This window comes from Macaca thibetana, chromosome 11 (genome assembly GCF_024542745.1).
Source record: "Macaca thibetana thibetana isolate TM-01 chromosome 11, ASM2454274v1, whole genome shotgun sequence".
NCBI classification, from domain to species: Eukaryota; Metazoa; Chordata; class Mammalia; order Primates; family Cercopithecidae; genus Macaca; species Macaca thibetana.
The window spans coordinates 104,639,437-104,663,421 of NC_065588.1; the positions used below are offsets into that span (position 1 = coordinate 104,639,437).

A 23,985-nucleotide genomic window follows, 5' to 3' on the forward strand; every position below is an offset into this window, starting at 1 on the left:
ACTCAAGGGGCCTGGCTGGAGGCCCCAGGGAAAGAGAGGCCTGGGACAGAGGGAAGAGGCTACAGGAGGGTGCCCACCCCAAAGCCCATGTGCTGCTGGTCACAGGGCTTCCCCCAAGCCCCACAGCCAGGGGCCATAGTGTGGTGAATTCATGATCATCTATTTCCAACTGCTTTATTCTTTTTAGCACAATTAACTACAAACAAGTTAATCTGACTCCAAATGTAAGTAGAGCTAAGTGTGCAGATCTTTCTGTGAAATTAACTTTTGTTTCTCAGCAGACAAACTAGGAATCCATTCTAGAGGCTAAATCATCTTTGAACAGAGACAGACAGGAAGCTTGCCCAAGCCTTGAAGACAAGGCACGATCTGCTCTGACTCTGACCTTTGGTTTGCCAGCCCGGTTGGTGACCAGCCTGAGGTCCTTCACGGTGCCATGAGCCTTACAGATTTCTTCTAGTTCTTCTTTAGTACAGGAGAAAGGCAGGCCTGAGATGAACAGCTTGTGTTTCTCTAGGGAAGTGCTGTACCTGAACACCTATAGGAAGAAGGAAGACAGAGAAAAACCATGATTCGAGGCATGACCCAGCTCACCTGACTCCTCTGACACCAGCCTTGTCCCCAGAAGCAGCCCAGCCAGGCAGACTAGAGCCAAGCCATGCTCTGAAACTTGTTAACGGGGCCACTGGGGTGAGTCACTTAACCTCTCCAGGCCTCCATGTCTTCCTCTGTAAAACGGCAAGAATAAAAGTGGCCATTCACAGAGTCTGATGAGGAGTCAATGAGGTGACACACATAAAGCATTCAGCACAGTCCCTTGTCATGACTAAGCACCCAGCAAGAAGGAGCCATGCCATGAGTCAGACCTCAGTCAGCCGGCTCAGGACGGACCTTGGCTCACAAGGAAGTTTACATCCAAACACAGCATAAAACTTCCATGTCTACCCTAAATATCACTGCTGCAGGAAGAAAGTGCCTGTCTAAAGCAACCATAGAGGAAAGGTATTCTTTTTTTCCATAAACCTACCTTAAAATCGGGGTTTTTGCTCTTATCCACACAGGGGGAAACAAACATTGGCCTCCCTTCTACACTTTTCCGGTCCATCTCCAGTGCCTGAAGGGCTGATTTCTCCTCTTTAAACTCCACGTAGCAGTAGCCTCGGAAATCCCCGCGATTGCTGAAGATGGGTCTGATCTGGACCACCTCCCCACAGGCCTCGAAGAGTGGCCTGAGCTTCACGTCCGGCTCCTGCATGCTGTAGGGCAGGTTGCTGACAAAGACGGTGATGCTGTCCTTGCTGCTGTCGTGCAGCACCTTAGGCATGTCCCTCTTCAGGGAGACTGCCTTCTCCTTCTGCTTCGAAGGGGGTTCCACGTCTACAGTGGCACATTTCCCAGCGGGCCCTGCTGCTACTTCTACGTTTTGTGTTTCTCCAGCTTCAGGGATGCTGTTCTCGACCCTTCTGCGTTTGGAAGGCTGCTCTACAGGTTTTCAAAACAAAAGTAGCCATGGTTAACTGTTACTTCTCTTCAGGGAGCCTGAACAGAGGTGTGAAGTCCAAGCGCTGTGACAGCTACCTGTGACACTCTCCCTCGCCAGACTCGGTGGGGCAAGCATCACCCCTGAGAAGTCTTTTGTGACCCACCTGACCTGTCCCACAACTTTCTGTGCCCCAGTTACACTCCGGTAAGTGGGCTCAATCAAGTGGAAGTAACAACATAAATCCCCACTGTCCACTCTTAAATTATACAAAAGGCAAATTATACAAAAGGCCAGTGGGTATCAAAGTTCAGAAGGCAAATTCCAGGGCCCCTCTCCTACAAAGCCCAGGTCAACAGGGGTGGGATAGGACAGGAGAATCTGCACTGGAAAAGCACCCTAGTGACTGATGCCCGTGCCCCAGGGAGCACATTAGGAAAAGCACTACAAAGGGGCTATGGTTTCTAAAACACTTTCAATAAGGTCTTGTGTCCTTAAGAGAGCTTAACCACAATCTTCTACTGCAGTCTGTCCTCACCACTGCCTCCACAGGGCCAGGACTGAAGTTCAACAGACATCAGCCTCCGGCAAACAGACCTCCCCATCAGTTCACCCACTGACTTTACAATGCAATGTAAGCCCTGCACACTGCTACTGTATTCAAGAGTATCCCTGGGCTGGGTCCAGCTGACTGGCCCACCTACCACTGCAGACTCCTCAACCACTGCCCCATCCCTCTCCCATGCATCCGGGTTCAAACCCAATTATCTGCTGCTCACAGAGAATGCCAGGCTGTGCTGTGCCTTCAGGCTGTGCTAACATTGGCTCCCTGTCTAGCTCAGCCCTTCCCTTCTTGCTGCCAGACAGTCACTCGGTCTTCCCCCTGGATGCCGCATCTCTTCCCCACAGTCTTCCTAGTATGAAGCTGACCCACTAGTGCCTTCTTTGGCCTCCACCAGTATTAACAACTCCATCTCCCACAGTCCTGATCGCATGCCATGCCCTGATCAAACGACACTGCGGTCACACATCACATTTGCCTTACTCTGCTAAACTGTGAGGCCAGAGGAGCAATGAGCCACCCTCAGTCATTTAGGGCAGCCCAAACAAGGTGTGCAAGCAAGGTCAACTCAACGATGGATGACTCCATTCCCAGTTCTCTCTGGCTCACACATCTGTACTAAGAAAGTGTACAGAGAGTCCTTTCATGTCCAGAGACAATTCTTTTTTTTTTTTTTTTTTTTTTTGAGGCAGTGTCTTGCTCTGTCTCCCAGGCTGGAGTGCAACAGCATGATCTCAGCTCATTGCAACCTCCACCTCCCAGACTCAAGTGATTCTCCTACCTCGGCCTCCCGAGTAGCTGGGAAAACAGGCGCCCACCACCACGGCCAGCTAATTTTTGTATTTTTAGTAGAGGCAGGTTTTCACCATGTTGGCCAGGTTGGTCTTGAACCCCTGACCTCAGGTGATCTGCCCACCTCAGCCTCCCAAAGTACTGGGATTACAGGCGTGAGCTACCACGCCCAGCCACCAGAGACAATTCTTTACCTTGACTGACTCTCTGAAATAAGTATGACCCAGAGCTGCCCGTCCCTGAAATTACAAGGGTGAAAGAAACACTGCTGGAAAATTCCACTAAGTCAGAACCATTAAAAGCAGGGCCAAGGCCGGGTGTAGTATCTCATGCCTGTAATACCAGTACTTTGGGAGGCCAAGGCGGGAGGATCACTTAAGGTCAAGAGTTCCAGACCAGCCTGGCTAACATGGTGAAACCCCATCTCTACTAAAATACAAAAATTAGCTGGGTGTGGTGGCGGGCGAACTGTAATCCCAGCTACTTGAGAGGCTGAGGGAGGAGAATCGCTTGAACCCAGGAGGCAGAGGTTGCAGTGAGCCGAGATCATGCAATTGCACTCCAGCCTCGACAGAGCAAGATCTTCTCCTGCACTCTGAGATCATGCAACTGCATTCCAGCCTCAACAGAGCGAGACTCCCTCTCAAAAAGAAGAAAAAAAAAAAAAAGCAGGGCCAAGCTTGGCAGGTCTGTGCAGGGTAGGGGCTGCAGCAATGGTGCGGGATGCTAGAACCTGAATGGAAGGAAGAAGACGAGCAGACATGGGGCAGTGGCAGGGACCCAGCCTAGATCTGGAAGCCTGAGTGAAGGAGGCAAGGGTGTCCATGCAGAGCCGTGCCTGACCCCAGGTGTGGGAGACCAAACAGGGTGGGGATGGCACCCGTGAGAAGGGGAGGCAGGGACAGGAATTTGATTACATACCTACAGGGGCTGGGTGGAATAAGTGAGGACACTGAGGATAAAGGCAGCCAAGTTTCTCAAGGTTAGAAAAGGGCGTGACATGGCTGGGTGCGGTGGCTCACACCTGTAATCCCAGCACTTTGGGAGTCCAAGGCGGGTGGATCACTTGAGGCGACAAGTTCAAGACCAGCCTGGCCAACATGGCAAAACCCCATCTCTACTAAAAATACAAAAAAATTAGCCAGGTGTGATGGTGTGTGCCTGTAATCCCAGCTACTTGGGAGGCTGAGGCACAAGAATCACTTGAACCCAGAAGGCGGAGGTTGAAGTGAGCCAAGATCACCCCATTGCACTCCAGCCTGGGCAACAAAGCGAGACTCTGTCTCAAAAATAAATGAATAAATAAATTTTAAAAAGAGAGAGAAAGGCGTTGCAAGTATGAAAGGGAACCCTGTGGTGTTAGACTGGAACTGGAGGTACTGGTGTGAAATCATGATTTTCAGCATACACAAATAGTTACAGAAGTAAATACGGACATAAATATGTCTGTGTACACATGCACGCACATGCACGCGCACACACACACACTCTCCCTACCCTCGACCACTCAGGCCTAGGAACAATACCCAATAGCAGTGAGCACAACCAGCACCTCCTAAATACCACTCATCACTCAAAGGAACCTTGGAGAAATGATGGATTCCAGGACTGAGTTATGGAAAGTACAAGATGACCCTTGGGTATTGTGTGCCAGAAGGTGAGGAAATGATCAAAGAACAAGGGGACAGGTCAAAGGGACACAGAAGCCTGTGTGATGGAACTCTTGCTAGCCAAACCTGGGATAAGTAGAGCATCAACATAAATAATTATCAAAAGGGTTGTCGCCAGCAGTGGAACAAAGCGAATCACAGTCCACCTGATGGGACTCAATGAGCAGGCCACAGGAGCGCTTGTGCACTATTCCTGCCCGAGATGCATGAGCGGAATCCAATCCCTAGAGAGCATCAGACACACCCAGGCTGAGGGACACAACACAGCAACTGGCCTGTCCCCTTCCAAGAGTGCAGGTCATCAGAGTAAAAAACAGCTGAGGAGTGCTCCAGACGGAAGGAGATCCAGGAGACAAGACAGCTAAACACAACAGTGCATCCTGAACCGGATCCTTTCACTACAAAGGACATTATCAGGACAAATGGGAGCCCATGGCTGGGGTCTGAGGATTAGATGGGAGTAGCGGTCACTGCTAACCCCGGCTCTGATGGCTGCATTCTAGTCATGGAGAAGAGGGCCCTTGTTTGTAAGACATACACCCTAACAGTGATCAAAGGGTGATGCGTATCATGCTGGTAACGTATTCTCAAATGGTACAGGGAAGAAAGTTCTTCGTACTGTTTTCGCAACTTCTCTAACTTTGATACGTTTCAAAACACAATTTCTCAAGAGCTCCTTACCTTCTTCATCATCGCCCCACTCTTTCTCATCGTCCTCATCTGCTCCGCGCTTCTCTGGGCCTCTGGTCTTTTTCTTCTTTTTCAACGCTTTCTTCTCGGCCCGGGCTCTTTTCCGTTGTTCAGCCTTTTCTTCTTCTTGCTGCACGAGGGCTGCTTCCTTCTCTGCAGCCTAGAAAAGTGGGAAGATGATGCATCGCTGGATGTGGCAGTTACATTCACTGTACTGATTTGTCATGAAAGGGGAGAGGGAGTGGAAGTTCATTACTAAATGAAAAGCAGAGATCTGGAGAAAAATGTGGACAGGCTCACAGCTGTTGCACACCAGAGCTCATTCAGGTTCTTTGGAATTCTGGATCTGATGTCTCTGTTAATATTAGCAATTTCCTCACCCTAATCATTACTCATCAAAAGGAAGGGAAAAAAAATCCATAAAACTGGCTGGGGGCAGTGGCTCACACCTGTAATCCCAGCACTTTGGGAGGCCGAGGTGGGTGGATCACGAGGTCAGGAGATTGAGACCATCCTGGCTAACATGGTGAAACCCCGTCTCCACTAAAAAAATACAAAAAAAATCAGCCAGGTGTGGTGGCCGGAGCCTGTAGTCCCAGTTACTCAGGAGGCTGAGGCAGGAGAATGGCATGAACCCGGGAGGCGGAGCTTGCAGTGAGCCAAGATGTGCCACTGATCTCCAGCCTGGTGACAGAGCGAGACTCCGTATCAAAAAACAAAAAAAAAATCCATAAAACTAAAGCCCCAAATAAGTTGGGGGTGTTCATGTTCCACTTACTAGGCTAAGTGAGGCTCTTCTTTATTCTTTTTCATCAATTCTACTAAATTTTAGAGTCAAAATTCCCTCACTACATGAAACAAGTACTTAATATTGGGGCTGAAGTTTTAGAACAATCTGAAAAGACAGGTTTAAGCATTGATCTAAATATTTTATAATTAATACTGAGTAAAAGACACTTAGGAAAATGTAAAATGTCTTGACAAGAAACATCCATACCAAACCGAGCCAAAATAGCTACCAGAGGTGCCAAAGACTTCAAACAAACATTGTCATTACCTTCATTCTCTGCTCATTGACACGAGCTAATCGGGTTTCAGTTTTCTGAACAGCTGTATCCCAATCTTCTAAAGAACCTTGAAAGAAAGAGAAGCAAAACTTTCACTCTTTAGGATTCTGAAGGATACAATCACATAAATTTTTCTTAATTTCTCTATACCTCCAGAAGAGATCTCTCCCATCAAATAATAAGAAAATGTAATCCATGTAGCACTGAAGTTCAGAATTCAAATAGTCCTTCTAAGTGGGTTTAAAATGTCCCTTCCCTTTCAGGAGAGACTTGAAAACCAGAATATGATCTATTAAGGGCTCTAGAAGGCAAAGAATATGAAAACGTTCTAATGCAAAAAGTACATTTATATTAAGACGGAAGAATTTTAAGAGCTACTCAAATGTTGAGGCATTTATTTCTTATTTTTTGGTGGTCTCTGATTCCCAGTTCTGAGGGGTCCATACCCAAAATCCAGACCAATACCCACAGATAAGTTCATATTATTTTTCTATCTGAAGGCTCTGAAATTTAACAAGGGATGCAAAGAACACACTGAGCCATTTGCCTCTCCAAGGTCCTCTGTTGGACAGACGTTGTACTAGAGCACAGTGGCTCTCAAAGGAGGGATCCTGCCCATCAAGAGACATTTGGCAATGTTAACAGACATTTCTGGTTGTCATGTTTGGATGCAGTGAGGAAGTTGCTACTGGCATTTCAGGGCTAGAAGCCAGGGATGCTGCTAAACATCGAACACACAGTCCCCCCAACAAAGAATTAGAACTCTGTGCTACAGTGACATCACAGAGTCCTTCTGGTAGCTGCAGAATTTGAGAAGAGCTGCAGGAGGACTCATTTTCAGGACACTTGTGACAGTCTAATCATAGGGCACCACTTAAGGGGTGGCAGCGTAAACACAGTCTGTCGCCAGACTGTAACCAGATGCTCCTACTTGAGACCAAACAGCAAATGGGTTAGGGTCCAAGCCAGAAGAAAGCCGGGGGTCCCACCTTCTGTCCTCTCCATGGTGAGTAACACTTCACAGACGTGCTCTGGGTAGTCACTGGTGCACTGGACAGCCCGGTGCAGGGCCTTCCGGCAGTGCTGGGTGTCACCATGCGCTCTAAGGCAGAAAACAAAAAGTTGCTGCCACCAGGACACAAAGTGGAAGGCACTCAAAGGGAGAGGCCGTCTTCTCCCAGGTAGAAACTCACTCTTCAGTAACTCTAGCTTCTGAGAAGACCTTAGCTTTCAGATCTATCCACGATGCTTTCTCCTTCCACAGTCTCTACAGTCACCTACTAAGGATTTCCCTGAAGCACTCTCTCCCTCAGCCATGCAGGGGCTACTGGAAAGCGTACCCGAGAACGTGATCTGCAACCACCATTCTGCCTTTACAGCATTCACATGTGCGGCACATGGCGGGGGAGTCCAACAGCTCTCTGTAACCTGATACAGTCCCCAGGGAAATTTTACTATGGAGTCCTACTGAGGGGAGAGTCATGAATCCAGGGAAGTGTCAAATTTCATACCCAGAGTCAAATCTTTTTTTTTTTTTGAGACAGAGTCTCGCTCTTGTCACCCAGGTGGGAGTGCAATGGCACGATCTTGGCTCACTCCAATCTCTGCCTTCCAGGTTTGGGCAATTCTCCTGCTTCAGCCTCCCAAGTAGCTGGGATTACAGGTGCCCACCACTACACTCAGCTAATTTTTGTATTTTTAATAGAGACATGGTTTCACCAGGCTGGCCAGGCTGGTCGCCAACAGATCTTTTCTATACATTGCTAATCACAACAGCTACACAACAATTCTGTTAATCATAACTGTTATGAAATAGTGTATTCATATATGTTTTTACAACATTTTAAATATACATAATTATATATACATATTATGATACTCAGAAAAAAGTTCAGAGCACTGGTTCTCAAAGTAGGATCCATGTACCCCTGAGGCTCTCCCAGAGCCTCTCAGGGGGCCTGCAAAGTCAAAACTCCTTTTATAAATAATAATACCAAGACATTACTGGACTTTTTCACTGTGTTGACATCTTCAAGACAGTGCACAAGTAATGGTGGCCCTTAGCACAAATCAAGGCAGCAGAAATCCTTTTAATGCACTGTGTGATGAAATACTAAGTACACTTAAAGCCCTTCTCATACTGAAGTACAATGGTTATTGCAAAAAAAAAAAAAACATATTACCGTTTGAGTTGCAAGCTGATCAAGTCACTTTTTTCAAGGACACCATTTTTACTTGAAAGAAAACTTGAGTGACAAACCACGGTCAGTTACTCAGACCTGGGTATTTGGCAGACATTTTTGAAAATTTACAAAGTGAGGCTGCCACTCTGGGGAAAACCACTGACAGTATTTGTTGTATGTGATAGAATTCAAGCTTTCAAGTGAAAATTAGAATTTTGGAAAACTTGTATCTGCCACCACAAGTCTGACAGCTTCCTACTTAAAATACTTTTCTACTAAGATCAGTACAGATATGAACAAATACGATTTTTTAATACTATAGAAGAAAATACGTCAACATTTGAAAGAGCTGCATGATTTAGTGAATTGGGATTTTTCCAAATAATGTCGTAGAATTATGGCATTGTGTAAAAGATAAAATAGATAAATGGGTATTACTCTAACAGAATCTGTCAATATGGTTTTAGATTCCACATGCAACACTGAAGTTTTGCTATAATATGTATGAAAGAATACCCACAATTATCTGAAAATGCTTCTAAAATACCTTTCTTTTCTAACCTCTTATCACACTCTTCAATGAAAACAACAGATCACAACAGACAGAATCGGTAACAGACATGAGAATTTAGCTGTCTTCTACTAGGCCAGGCTAAATATATCTGCAAAAATAGAAAACAATGCCACTTTTCTCATTGTATTATTTTGGAGTCTGAAAAACAGTCACTGTTCAAAAAAGTTATTAATGTTAAATAATTTGTTATATTTAAATGAATGAAAATGTTTTTTACATTTCTCAATTTATAAATTATAAATATCAATAGATATAACTCACATACATAAAAGTGTTTTGGGATCCTCCAATTTTAAGAGTGGAAAACGGATCCTGAGACCAAAAAAATTGTGAACTGCTGATCTAGGGGAATATTCAACAAGCTTTAACAGTGGTTTTCTCTGGGGTGGGATTATAAGAAACTGTCACTTTTAGCCAGATACGGTGGCTCACGCCTGTAATTCCTACACTTTGGGAGGCCGAGGTGGGAGGATCACTTGAGGTCAGCATGACCAACATCGTGAAACTCTCTTCTAAAAAAAAAAAAAAAATACAAAAATTAGCCAGGTGTGGTGGTGCACACCTGTAATCCTAGCTACTCAAGAGGCTGAGGCAGAAGAACAGCTTAAACCCAGGAGGCGAGGTTGCAGCTGAGACTGAGCCACTGCACTTCAGCCTGGGTGAGAGTGTGACTCCCCACCTGCCCCCAAAAAAGAAAAGAAACGGCCGCTTTCTATCACATATTTTTGTAAACATTCTGACTAATATGGGCACACAGTGTTTTTTAAATAGGGAAAAAACATTCAAAAAAACCCCCAGCAATGTAGCAATGTTATGCAATGAACAATGTTCAAGACAGACTGAAAAGTTGGTCACATTCTTTATGTTTTCCCCATGTTACAAATATTGTTAGGCATAACTTATTTCATTCAAACAGTTTTAAAGGCTTGTAACACATGTATGCTTTAATTGCATTTTCATTACAAAAAAATTTAAACATAGAAAAGTCTCAAAGAATGGGTCATGGTTATGACTGGGTCAGTAATTTGAGTTTTTTTTCTCTTAGCTTTTTAGTATTTTCTACTTTTCTATAAAAGCAAATATAAAAAATAAATAGCTCCAAAAGATCAAATAAAATATCATGCCCAAAAATCAAAACAAAAACAAATTAAAAGAAATGCACAGCTATAAGAGTTCCAGGCACAAAATACGATAAAAATTTAAAATGTACCCACTACTGAAAGAGACAGAATGAAAGAAGGCAGCCCAGTTCTAAGGAGCTAGTCCAAGCTGGTAGGAGTCAGCCAGGAGTGAAGACGGGTGCACAGCTGACAAGCACTGCCTCCCTCCCCACCCCGAGATCAGTTACCTTTCCAGGTTGTAATACTCTAGCCACATGTTGGCGTACTTGGCGTTTCCTCTGGTCATGATGCTATCCCAGAGTTCCCGAGCTTTCTGCATGTTATTGCACAGTCGAGCCTAAAGTGCATCAGCAGGCTGTTAGGACACCTGAACCCTATGATGTCAACACCCATCATACAACATACTTCCAACAGACACACATAGAAAGCACCCCACAACTATTACTGTTACAGATGTCCCTGGGAATTCCCCAGGCCTCCCTCCAGTGGTAAACGGCCCAGCCCAAACACTTGAGCCTTTCTGCAGCCACAAGCTAATCTGCCTATGTTTCCTGAGAACTGAGAGAGACAGCACGCGGTACTTACGCGACAGTACTGGATAGTCATTTGTTTTTTATTTTTATCAAGCTTAACTACAAGTGTTTGAGAGACAATATTTTTTTTTAAAAAAAAGGCTGCTCTAGTATTAAAGGCATACTCTGCTACTAATGCTTACAAACTGTGACTTGGGCAACCTGTAATTCTCAGTTTTCTCATCTTTAAAATGGTTAAGAAATAAGTATCCCATATAGAAACTACCTGACAAATGTTAGTTTCTTCTATCTGACGCTCCCTCAGAGGAGAAAACATGATTATTACAATCCTACCTGCTGATCAAGGCAGGTTCCGTGTCTTACTGACCTTGGAGCCCCTGACCCAGTAATGACATTCAAATGATCATATCCTCTAATTACTTGCCAAATAATCTGTCTTCTACATTATATAGAAGCCTTACTAGCACAGGAATTCTTATTCCCACAGCACCTAGTACAGTGCTAACAAACAGTACACGCTCACTGTGCTCTCACAAATGAAGCAAAGAGGCAGAGATGGAAGTAAACGAGTGAATACCTAGCATTTAAACATTTACTGCACAACTTGTAGCTGGGAGCTAGTATTTTCACCAACATTATTTACAAATATGTGTCAAGCTAGGTAAATAACATGAATCCTTGTAGAGCCTAGACCATTACTTAGGTAAATAACACAAATCCTTATAGAGCTTAGACCATTACTTAGGTAAATAACACAAATCCTTATAGAGCTTAGCCCATTATTTGGGATTCTGACTCAATTTTAATTAAGGTTTAATAGGATGCTATTCAACAATGGTGGGTGAAAGTGGTAGATTTGTCAAAAACATTTACCTCAATCCTAGCCCAGTTCTGCATAATCACGCAGCTTGGATCACCACTTTCATTGAAACCTTCAAACACAGAATTAGTAAAATTAGAAAGGAACTTGGAGACAAATAGCCTCTAGCTAGAAAGGTACATCAACCAGGAAATAGTACAGACCAGGAAATACAACTGGGCAAAACCACAGGCTGGGGCATACTTACGCTCTTCCACCTCCTGCTTCAGATACTCCAAGGCACGAGTAAAGGCGGCCCTCAACTCCTCCAGCTCTTTACTGGAGTCTAGTGGAAAGTACAAAAAAAGGCTTTAGGAAACCACATAGCCTGGCTTTGTTTGTTTTGTTTTTTATCCTATGCTGAAACTGCCCAGAGACCCATTATGTACCTGGCATCATGCAAGGGACACAGAAATAAAATTGCCAATTCCTGCCCTCATCACATAGTCAGGGAGAAAGAAATTAGAACACAGTAGAGTATGGACAGCATGGTGGAAAAGGTGAACACAGAGTGCTGTGGGGGGGGGGTCTCCCCCAGCTGGGGTGACACAGGCAAACAGAAGAATGGCTAAAGGCTACCTGTATGAGGTGACAGCTGACATGAGTGTGCAAGTACAAGTTAGGGGTTTTCTGGCTGTTTTGGGGGGGGACATGAAGGGGCAGAGGATCCCACAGAGGTACAAACATTTTTCTAAAACACAGCAGTCTTATTTCAAGAAGTATTTAGGATAAATAAAAAGACCAGAAAAGAGAAATGAGAGCTAAGACTAAAGAGGCTGGCAGAGGCCAGTATAAACCATTACTCTCTTGCTTTACAATCCACAGCATGACTTGTTAAGATAGAAATCACTAGGATTTCTGGGGGAAAAAGTCACCAATGCCTAGTCTACATCATTTGCCCAATCACAATGTTATCTGGGGAACTGGGACATCTCGCCAAAAGTTGTGTTAAGAACATGTTCAGCTCTGAAGTGAAAAACATGCGCTTAAATACCTTGTTTGAAATCAACCCTTCTCCTCAGGTAATCAAGGTATGCCTGCCAAATCTCCACATAATCAGTGGCCTGGATGAAGCCAGCATTCAAAGCTTTCTCGAAGGTTACTGGAGTTGGAGAAAAAGTCAGGATTTGTTACCAATTCAAATGGAAGCTAATATAAAGTTACTACATTCTACTGACTATAAAACACTACATGACTTTAAAGACTAATAGATGCAACAGGATGAAATGAGCTAGACAGGAATGTTGAAGAGAGAAGGTGCTACAGCACTCTACAGACTGTGTTCTAGAAAAAACTTCTTTCACAAGACGTCCTGCAAGAAGAGTTCCAGGTCAAGGAAGTTTGGAGAAAAGACTACAACTTCTTAGAAAATGCAATGAATATTAGCATGTTAAAAAGCTCAAAGAAGCCACAAATATAACCAGTTCATCTCTCAGAGCCCTTTTTGTCACTACACTCCATATCCCAAAGAAAACCCCAGGCAACACTGATGTAATGACTTTGTCACCGCTCTCTGTTTCTCACTTGGGACAAATAGCTTAGAAGTTCTCCCACAAAAACATCCGCACCAGAAATTACTTGATGATCAACTCCATGTCTCTCCATGGCCAAGAGGTACCGACTCCATAAGGCAACTGTCCAGGGGCAGTTTCTAACAGCGCGGTTATGTACAGATAAAACCAAATCCTTTACTTTCAGTTGCCGATCCTATGATAAAGAATTCCAGAATCAGGAAATTAAACTTTATTAAGAATTCACCATCAACAAGACATTGCCAGCACAACCAAGTGATGAAAGAAATATCCTTATAAACGTCTCTTGTGACCGGGTTTCCTCAAAAAAAAAAAAAAAAAAATCACTAGGGGGAGTGGAGGAAAAGGACAGAAGCAACTTATAGGTTAAAAGAGCCTTAAGAGACGTCAGCCAACCCTACTGGATAGACCTCATTTGGATCCTTTTATACATATACACTGAAATATTTTATATACACATATTGAAATATTTACCAATGAAATATCATTTCTGGATTTGCTTCAAAGTAACACATAAGGGGCAAGTAGGTGAGACTACAGATCAAAGTAAACTAAAGCTATAATTGTTAATAATTATTGAAGCTGGGTGAGGGGTACAGGAAGTTTCATTTTACTTATCTGTCTACTTTTATATGTTTACATTTTTTCCATAATACAAAGTTAAAAGAAAAATATCAATTTGTTTTAAGTCCTCAACACAGACTATATGCTAATTTTACTTACAGTTAGTGACCATTTTAAAATAACCTGAAACACTAAAACTTCCTAAACGAGTTGGCAAAGAGGAGAAAAAGTGGATGGAGGAAAAGCAAGAGCAGGGCCATATGCAACAAACTCCTGGCACTCTAAGTAGATTATAAATTGGCAAAAATAAAATGAAATTAGAACAGTGATCTTACTAGGTACTGACTGTAACGGATCCATAAGTCTGGGACAAGGCAGTTCTCGACCAGGGCGCGCTCAAAGATCAACTGAATGCGAGCAGGATCGCCAATTTTCATCTCAAAATCGATATATGCTTGATATTCTGACAGCCTTGGTGCCTCTGCCTGCAACTAGAGTACAGGAAAATTGTATTAAAGTTGAATTGAGTTACTGGCAGGAAGCACAACACATCTGCAAATAAAATAAATTTTGGCAAAACTGGCTACAGTAACTACGAATCGCCAAATCCTCACTCTCAGAACCACTCCACTATGGCCTCCACAACTTCTTGAGCAGAACAAGAGTCTTCTCATCTGGTCCAAAGTGCCAGTTCATGGCAGTCATAACAAAGGCTCTATAAACCCTTTTCTAAATCCATTCCTAGACCACAGGGAATTTAAGTGGCCCATCAATCGTGAACTGAGTGAAAGAGCAACACAACACCTTTGCCAGTGACCACTGTTAACCACCCTTCCAAACCAGAAGTCATGTTCTTGGGCTACTGAGTCGAGTTAATACAACCAAACTGGAAAACTGTGGCGCCTGATGCTATTCAAGTTTCTTATTCCAAATATCAGTTCCTGGAAGAATGTAGGTAAATGCAGAAAATGGAGGCAGCTGTGCTGAATGTTTAATGATCCAAAGACATACGATCAAATTCTTTTTAGAAAAAAATCTTATTCGACATGTTTTCTCTTCAGGCATATTTTGCTGATGGCCATGACATAATTGAATGATTGGAGTTTTGAGAAGAACAGGTACATGCAAATCATTTACACATGAAAAAGAAAGGAAGGAGTAGTGCAGAAGAGTAAGAAAACACACAGGCTCCGTACTCAGAAAGGGCATGTTTCACAGCCTCCATTTCTAGTAACGAGAAAGAATTAGTTACCCAGACACACTGTACCATTCAAAACAACTAAAACTACTAAATTAAATATAATATCTTCTTAAAATTCATCAACAAACTGGCAAAGAAACAACAAATTCTAAGGACTAAGGACAAAATCTAAATGAGGGTGGCAAGCTAAGTAAATGTTAACCTTTTGCTGGCTTGACATACATTAAGAATTTGATCTTCACAATTCTATTGTTGGCAAAGAAAGACAGAAAAAACAGTCAAAAAGCCCAAAAAACCTCAAGCCAGTCCACACATGGACCTACTGCAATGAAATTAGAGGACAGTAAACCAAATCAATGAGATCTTAAAAGCAGTCAGAGAAAAAACAGTGACTACCTCTGAAGAAGCAAGATTTATACAAACCGCTGACTTCTGAACAGCAACAACAGACATCAGAAGACAGAAAGATACAATCAATTGCTGAGAACACACTGTCTGTCTTTTGTTGTTGTTGTTGGTCTAGAATTCTATAGCCTAAGAAAATAATTTTCAAGAAGGGAAGTAAAGACCTTTCTGAACAGAGAAAATCTGTTACCAGCAAATCGCCCTCGCAGGGGACTCTAAAGGTCACGTGTTGAAGACACTGGACAAATTTATAATATTATTATAAAGCTTTACAGAAAGACAAGATGTAAGTAGCAGAAACCTATACTATGTTCATAGATTGGAACATGTAAATTCTTCCCAAATTCCCCAAACTGATCTCCAGGTTCAATGCAATTCCAATTAAAAAAAAAAAAAAAAGATTTTAAAAATATAACTACAAAAGCTGATTCTAAATCTGATGGAAGCATTGAAGGCTAAAAAAAAAAAAGCCAAGATACTCTTGAAGAGGAACAAGGTGGATGGGACTCACCCTATCCAAGAGCAAAACATTATAACTCTCATCATTACAACAGTGTAACGTAAGCCAGTGGGACAGAATAGAAAATCCAGGAGAAAGACCCACACATACATGGACAGCTAATCTATGACAGATGTGGCACTGCACATCAGTGAGGGGAGGAAGGAATAATCAAACTCAGTACTAGAACAACTGGTTCTCCATATGGAAAAATGAAACCAGACCCAGTCTCATACCACTTAAAAATCAATTCCAGGTGGATGAGGCCCTAAATATGAAACAGAAAACTATAAAATTGTTATAAGAAATTAGAGTTAACTAGGGAATATTTTTCAAATAAGCACAACAAAAGCACAACCAAAAGGTAAAGAATTTTAATCTAATTGGATTTATCACTAAGAACTGTTCATCAAAAAACACCATTAAAAAAAAAAAAAAATGAAAAGGCCGTCACGGTGGCTCCCGCCTACAATCCCAGCACTTTGGGGGGCCGAGGCAGGTGGATCACCTGAGGTCAGGAGTATGAGACCAGCCTGGTCAACATGGCGAAACCCCATCTCTACTAAAAACACAAAAATTAGCCGGGCGTGGTGACGAGGGCCTATAATCCCAGCTACTAAGGAGGCTGAGGCAGGAGAATCGCTTGAAACGGGGTGGGGGGGGCGGGGGAGTTGCAGTGAGCCGAGATCATGCCACTTTACTCCAGCCTGGGTGAAAAAGCGAAAACTCCGTGGGTGGTGGGTGGGGTGGGGAGGTGAAAAGACAAACAACAAACTGGGGAGAAAATCTGCAACACATACAGCCTAAAATAAGACTTAAGACTCAGCACTCCCACAAATCAATTAGAAAAAAGATACATCAAAAGGGAAATGGGTCAAAGACTTTTTTTTTTTTTTTTTTTTTTTTGAGACAGAGGCTCACACTGTTGCTCAGGCTAGAGTGCAGTGGTGTGATCTCGGCTCACAGCAACATCCACCTCCCAGCTTCAAGCGATTCCCCTGCCTCAGCCTCCCAAATAGCTGGGATTACAGGCACCAGCCACCATGCCCAGCTAATTTTTTGTATTTTTAGTAGAGACGGGGTTTCACTATGTTGGCCAGGCTGGTCTCAAACTCCTGACCTCGTGATTCACCTGCCTCGGGCTCCCAAAGTCCTAGGATTACAGGCGTGAGCCACTGCGCCCGGCCCAAACACATTTTTTTAAAGAAACAGGGTTTTGCTTTGTCACTCAGGCAAGAATGCAGTGGCATGATTACAGCTCACTGCAGCCTTGACCTCCTGGGCTTCACCTCTGGAGTAGCTGGGACTACAGATACACAGACACGTGCCACCAAGCCCAACTAATTTTTTTTTTCTTCTGTAGAGACAGGGTCATGCTACGTTGCCCAGGCTGATCTCAAATTCCTGGGCTCCAGCAATCCTCCCGCCTTCGCCTCCCAAAGTGCTGGGATTATAGGCATAAGCCACTGTGCCCAGCCTGAAGACTTTAACACGCACAAAAACTTGAATGGCCAATCCACGTGAAAAGATGCTCAACTTCATTAATAACCAGGGAAATACAAATTAAAACTACAATTTCAAATTCATCAAATTAAGTAGAATTTAAGTATGTCCAATATCCAAGACTGGCACAAGCAACAAGAACTCTCAGATAATGCTCACAGCAGTGCAAACTGATAACCTGGAAAACACTTTAACAACACACTATGATCCAGCAAAGTCATTCCTAAGTATTCTAGAGAAACTCTTTTTCATGCGTACAAGGAGACACACACAAGAATATTCAGAGTGGTACTGCTCCTCCTCCTAGCAAAAAATTGGAAATGACCCAACTATCCAGCAACATAGATAAATACATTGCAGTATACAGACAACTTTACAGCAGTGAAAACAAATGCACTGGAACTATACTTAGCAACATGAGTAAAACCCAAAAGCACGTTCAATGAAAATGAAATATACAGCATGATTCCAATATATAAAAGTTCAAAAGCAAGCAAAATTAAATATATTAATTAAGGATACTTTCATAGCTTGTAAAACTATAAAGAAAAGCAAGGGAATGATTATCACAAAAGTCAGGAAAGTGATTACCTCTCGGGAGAGGGAGGAGGAGGCAATCGGAGAGGGGCACATAGGAGACTTCTAAGGTACTGGCAATGTTCTATTTCTTAACCTGGGTGGTAGGTACATGGATGTTCACTTTATTATTAGTATGTAAACTGCATGTATACATTTATACACTCTATATATTTCACAATAAAACATTGTAAAGATACTGTTTAACTTGCAACTATCCATTAGGGAAAGGTTTGCAGAGAGACGTTTACTAAAGCCAACACTTACCAGTGCTTCTTCATAGGGTTTATATTTCTCCAGCTGCTGTAGTGCTTTGTTATAGTTCTGAATTACCGACTCTGGTACTGGGTCTTCTGACCATTCTTCATACTCTGCAAATGTGGCCTCCATATCTATTGAAAGATGGATTCAGCCCCGTGGGTGTTGCCATTGGGCTTTATCAACCCAAACACAGATTAAGCCATGAGACTCAGGTGCCACTAGCCCCTCCCACATCTGTGGCCATGGCAGCTCTTACTGATCAAATTTTGATTTCTGCTGAGCCCAAACCTATCTGTAGAATCTGTCTCAAAACAATGTCCCAGGCAACCCTCCCAGCTAATTAATCAGTCAATGACACTAGTAGCAACAATTTAACAACACTTACCCAGTGTTGCCTATGTTCTAACACTTCACATCCATTAACTCATTCAGTCAACTCCACTTTACAAAGTAGTTTATTGTGATCCTCATTTTGCAGTTGAGGAAACTGAAGCAGAGGGTTCAGCTGCTTGTCTACAGTTAATGGTAGAGCAAGGCTGTGAACCCAGGCAGTCCGGCTCAAGTTCACACTCTAATCACTATGCTAGGCTGTTTCACGCTGGTAGGTGAAGTGAAATCTGCAAGCCAGCTCAGCTCTAGCCTTTGCTGCATGACACTCAATCATTTGATTAGACAACTACTTTATAACGTGTTAAATCCAATAAACCATGAAGAGAAATAACACCTGGGCTCCAGTAAAGTTGCCCAGAGGTTCTGAGTATGTACAACACATGCCCGTGTCTAGGGAACAAACACAACAGCCATGCCAAACTCTTCCCATACTCAGAAAAATCCTCCCAGCACACACACACTCACAGCTCCAAAGACTCAAAAGGCTTAGATTGCCAAAATGTATTTACCAAATAAGGAAACTCTTTACCAACCCCCAAGAAACTCACTTATGAGTACTTCCAATCAACTGCACTTCTGAACCAAATCCCTCCCACAGAGGAATGATCTAAACCCACGCAAAATTCCTGCTGTTACGGAAGAGGTTACTTATGAAGAGAAAATGATTATAATGGAACTCTTGTTCAATGACGTTTCCCCCAAAAATACCGGTGTCATTCACTATTCCTTTCAGAGACCCTATCTCTGCCTTTCCAGCTAGGTCTCAAAGGAGAAAAGAGCTCTCACCTAGGAGTCAGGGAGTCTGGCTTCCAGTCCTGCTTCTGACCCTCACAACCCTCTTAAGCACTAACATTCAAGATGTTTTTACCTAGGACCTCATCCCGAGAGACAATATCCAAGGACAGTAAGAACACAAGCTTTACCTGCCTCACAGGATGGTGGGAAAGGTCTAACTACATGTCATTCCCCCAGAGTATTTTAAAAACCATAGAGGGCTGGCTATTGACATGTCAGTTTCTCTTACCATAGAGTGGGATCGCCAACTGTCGCCGGAAAAGACTGTGGACTTTCTCAAGCTGTGAATCAAAGGTTTGTTCCCGGTCAAAAGGGGAAAGGAAGCCAGCTACGGGCTAAAGAAGCAAATTAGTAGTAAATAACAAACTGTGGTTCTTTCTTTGTTTTTTCTTTTGAGAAGGGTTCTCACTGTCACCCTGGCTGGAGTGCGGTGGTGTGATCACAGCTCACTACAGCCTCATGCTCCAGGCTCATGCAATCCTCCCACCTCAGAGTCCTGAGTAGCTAGGATCATAGGCATATGCCATCACGCCCAGCTAATGTTTTATGTTTTGTAGAGATGGGGTCTCACTATATTGCCCAGGCTGGTCTTGCACTCCTGAACTCAAGAGATCATCTGGCCTCAGCCTCCCAAACTGCTGGGATTACAAGCATGAGCCACCGTACTTGGCCAACTCTGGTTCTTTCTACTTCAAAAAATATCTCAACAAATTTTCAGTTCAAGCTAAAAAAATGTATACGACCTCTTCCATACATATTGAACCAAATGCTACAAGGGGTATAAAAAAGGTTATCTATCACCCAACCACTAAGGGATTGGCAAAGACCATTTTGTTAACTATATGAACTGCAAGATTCATCCTGGACATGTGTTTCAAAATAATCCTTCCAAGGAGACTTACAAAGACAGCCCCAGCCTGTTCAGAGACAACCACAGGTACTCACCCGAGCAGCTTCCACGATTGCACTTTCAAACTCTCGGTAAGCCTCCCAAAGGGCGAGTCCTTTGGTCATATGCAAACCAACAGACGAGAGAGCCCTTTCAAACACGGAGCGAACTTTCTCAAGGCCACCTTTCTGACCAATCCCACCAACTGAGTACTGGCCATACTCTAGCCAAATGTTAGGACCTAAAAATAAGAAGTGTTCAATTAGTTTGGGATATAAAATACCCAAATATCAAAACTGATGCAAAACAAAAGAAATGTGCCTACCAAAAAAGTTCTCAGACAGCAGCACTAAATGACAGTGAAGGCCTAACAGCAGAGATGACCATAAAGGACCAAAAAACATTACAGTCTGGGGAAGACCATAGATCCTCAGAAAAAGATAACTGGTGCTATTAACAATGGCTGTGAGAGAGAAAGAAGTGGGTAACAGGATCATCAGAAATCATGGGAACACCATGCACTGCTAAAATTATCAGTGGTTCTAAAAGAAGACTCATGGGCCACAGAGCAGAGGTACAGATATAGTTTTTAAAAATACATTTGGCCAGGTGCAGTGGCTCACGCCTATAATCCCAGCATTTTGGGAGACTGAGGCGGGAAGATCACAAGGTCAGGAGTTCGAGACCAGCCTGGCCAATATGGTGAAACCCCGTCTCTACTAAAAATACAAAAATTAGCCGGGCGTTGTGGCAGGCACCTGTAGTCCCAGCTACTTGGGAGGCTGAGGCAGGAAAATCGCTTGAACTCAGGTGAGGGGGAGGTTGCAGCGAGCCGAGATCACACCACTGCCCTCCAGCCTGAGAGCGAGACTCTCAAAAAAGAAAAAAAAGATAACACACACACACACACACACACTATACTTGTATATTCATAAAACACCTCTTATTTTCATTATACAGATTATAAACCAAAAAATTGTGAATTCTTTTTGGCTTGCAAAGATACACAAAAAATTCTCTATCTCAGAACAGTCTATATGGTAAGCAGCAATGCTTCTCACAAGAGGGACTGCTCCCAGTGGGAAATCAACAAGGAAGAGGATATGAAATCTGAAAGGGGAAATTGTTTGTTTGATTTTTGAGACAGAGTCTCATTCTGTCACCCAGGCTAGAGTGCAGAGGCATGATCTCGGCTTACTGCACCCTCCGCCTCCTGGGTTCAAGTGATTCTCCTGCCTCAGCCTCCCGAGTAGCTGGGACAACAGGTGTGTGCCACCACGCCTGGCTAGTTTTTTGTATTTTTAGTAGAGATGGGGTTTCACTGTGTTAGCCAGGATGGTCTCAAACTCCTGAACTCGAGATCCACCTGCCTCAGCCTCCCGAAGTTCTGGGATTACAGGCGTAAGCCACCACCCCCAGTCTGAAAGGGGAAATTTTTAGAATGCCTTTTTTTTTTTTTTTTTTTTTTCTGAGACAGAGTCTCACTTTGTCACCCAGGCTGGAGTACAGTGGCACAATCTTGGTCCACTGCAACCTCCACCTCCTGGGTTCAAGCAATTTTCATGCCTCAGCCACCTGAGTAGCTGGGATTACAGGCCTACATGCCACCACACCCAGCTAATTGTATTTTTAGTGGAGATGGGGTTTCCCCATGCTGGGCAGGCTGATTTCAAACTCCTGGGCTCAAGTGAGCTGCCTGCCTTGATCTCCCAAATTGCTGGGATTACAGGCATAAGCTACCAAACCTGACCTTAAAATGCTTTCTTCTGAGACAGAATCTCACTCTGTTGCCCAGTCTGGAGTGTAGTAGCACAACCTCAGCTCACTGCAACCTCCACCTCCTCAGTTCAAGCAATTCTCCTGCCTCAGCCTCCTGAGTAGCTGAGATTACAAGCACGTGCCACCATGCCTGGCTAATTCTTGTATTTTTAGCAGAGACGGGGTTTTGCCATGTTGGCCAGGCTGGTCTTGAGCTCCCAATGTCAAGTGACCACCAGCCTCGGTCTCCCAAAGTTCTGGGATTACAGGTGTGAGCCACCACGCCCAGCCTTAAAACACTTTTTAATAGCATTTTGTCCACAGCATTGTCTGATGTGGTCCCCAGTTCACATACAGAAAATATTTAAGACACTTATACTATATACAGGGGACAGTAAAGAGACTTAAAGGGAGGTGAGTCTTCTATACTCCGCTTGCACCGGTAAGATGTCAATACCAGCAGGCAAAGGAGGTCTCTGTGGGGACAGAACGATTCTGTATCTGGACTGCAGCAGTGGTTAGATGAATCTACACATGTAATAAAATGTCTTTTTTTCCCATTGTTCCAAGGTCAATTTCCTGGTTTTGATTTTGTACTACAGAAACAAGATATTGGAGGAAACTGGGTAAAGTGAGTACACAAGACTTCTCTGTACTATTTCTGCAACTTCCTATGACTCTATAATTACTTCAAAATAAAAAGGTTTTCTTTTAATGTTTTCATCTTTTTTTTTTTTAAAGCATCTTGTCCAAAACCTCTAAAACCCTATTCAATGTATAAAAGATCACCAGGAAATGCCATGTAAGCTCTGTCAGTACATCCTGAGTGTGAGTGTACTCATTCCCTTACTGCAAGCGCTTCTTCCACTTTTATTTTAAAACTACACTTCCTCAATTAAAGAACAAAGACAATGACAAGACGATTGAACTTAAATCTTGCTAATTGTTAGACTAAAGTTCCCTTTTCTGGGTAGCAGCATCTCATAATACAGTCCTCAACAGCAGACTGATCTACATGACATTTTCAGATACCCTAAAAAAGTCCATGGGAACTTACAAATGTAATCCTTCACAGCTTTCTCAAAGAGGTCATACACATGCTCTCTGTCCAGGCCATCCTGGGCCATGCTGATCTCGTCGTGCAGCCACTCCAGCCAGAGCTCTACGAGACAAGAGTACCTCCCGCATTAATACCAAAGGGGAGGCTGAGAGCAGGGACTTTACCAAGAAACATCAGCACGCAAATGTTTCATCCATCTTACACAACCTGGCATTGTTCCAGAAATTCACTTCTTAAAACCTGAACTAAGCACATAGGAGGTTTTATGCTTCCAAATAAGATCAAATCACTAAAATCATAACATCCTCTACTTGTTAGGCATTTCATATTTGGCAAAGCACTTTTCTCATTCAGTCTTTATCATAATCCTGTAAGGTTGGTGATAGTAACACTAAAAATAATGACATCTATTTAAGGATTACAACATGCCAAGCATGTGTTAAGTGTTATAGGTAGAATAGCTCATCCTATTCTGTCATACATTACAAGACAGAAACTACTGTTGCCATCATTTAACTGCTAGAAAAACTGAGTCTCAGAATGTTTACATAATCTGCTTAAGGTCACACAGATAGTAAACGATGTAGTCAGGAATGAATCTAGGTCATCTGACTCTAGCATCTACACTCAGCAGTTATGCTTTGCAGAAGGGAAAAGGGGCAGAGTGGGATCTAGGACCAAAGTGTCCTAAGCACTGCCCAAAAGATCACTTATGAATATTCATGAAGACTAAAGAGTTGTTCAGTGCAATTATGTTTCTAATACGCAAATAAGTAGAAATAACCTAAATGCCCAACTATTCTGGAACAATTAATGTATGAAACATTTACATAAAAAGCTATCTGTAAAAGTTTAAATATATTTACAATTTTCTGGTTTCAAGAGAATGGATTAAATACATAAATACTGAAATGGGAAATAGAAATGGGATTCAAGTTTAATCACATTACAAATGTTTACCATAACGTTATAATTAAAAAATCAGAATTCAAAATCTGTGTTATATGATCATAACTACATT

The 23,985-nt window shown here is 43.0% G+C and overlaps 2 protein-coding genes across 50 annotated transcripts in view; one reads left to right on the forward strand and one right to left on the reverse strand.

The window, feature by feature from the left end:
• The window catches only part of ISCU (iron-sulfur cluster assembly enzyme), a 627,706-nt gene that overhangs the window by 586,310 nt on the left and 17,411 nt on the right, over positions 1-23,985 (forward strand). Inside the window, exon 1 of one of the 49 annotated variants that reach the window (XM_050749934.1) lies at positions 12,053-12,056. The exons of 45 other annotated variants lie outside the window; for them this stretch is intronic. The gene's annotated coding sequence lies outside the window, so the exon portion shown is untranslated. Of the gene's footprint in view, positions 1-12,052; positions 12,057-12,174; positions 12,181-16,387; positions 16,392-23,985 lie in introns of those variants that run through there. 3 more of the 49 variants (XM_050749889.1, XM_050749926.1, XM_050749932.1) reach the window with 3 other exon arrangements.
• SART3 (spliceosome associated factor 3, U4/U6 recycling protein) overlaps positions 1-23,985 on the reverse strand; it is a 382,087-nt gene that overhangs the window by 2,500 nt on the left and 355,602 nt on the right. Inside the window, exons 4-19 of the mRNA XM_050749669.1 lie at positions 22,962-23,066; positions 20,472-20,609; positions 20,203-20,387; positions 19,487-19,538; positions 18,079-18,203; positions 13,963-14,118; positions 13,100-13,238; positions 12,526-12,633; positions 11,740-11,817; positions 11,546-11,604; positions 10,367-10,476; positions 7,251-7,363; positions 6,252-6,328; positions 5,186-5,354; positions 1,028-1,482; positions 386-538 (exon numbers count right to left, since the gene is read on the reverse strand). Of these exons, the coding sequence (XP_050605626.1) occupies positions 386-538; positions 1,028-1,482; positions 5,186-5,354; positions 6,252-6,328; positions 7,251-7,363; positions 10,367-10,476; positions 11,546-11,604; positions 11,740-11,817; positions 12,526-12,633; positions 13,100-13,238; positions 13,963-14,118; positions 18,079-18,203; positions 19,487-19,538; positions 20,203-20,387; positions 20,472-20,609; positions 22,962-23,066 (2,222 nt within the window). The remainder of the gene's footprint in view (positions 1-385; positions 539-1,027; positions 1,483-5,185; positions 5,355-6,251; positions 6,329-7,250; positions 7,364-10,366; positions 10,477-11,545; positions 11,605-11,739; positions 11,818-12,525; positions 12,634-13,099; positions 13,239-13,962; positions 14,119-18,078; positions 18,204-19,486; positions 19,539-20,202; positions 20,388-20,471; positions 20,610-22,961; positions 23,067-23,985) is intronic.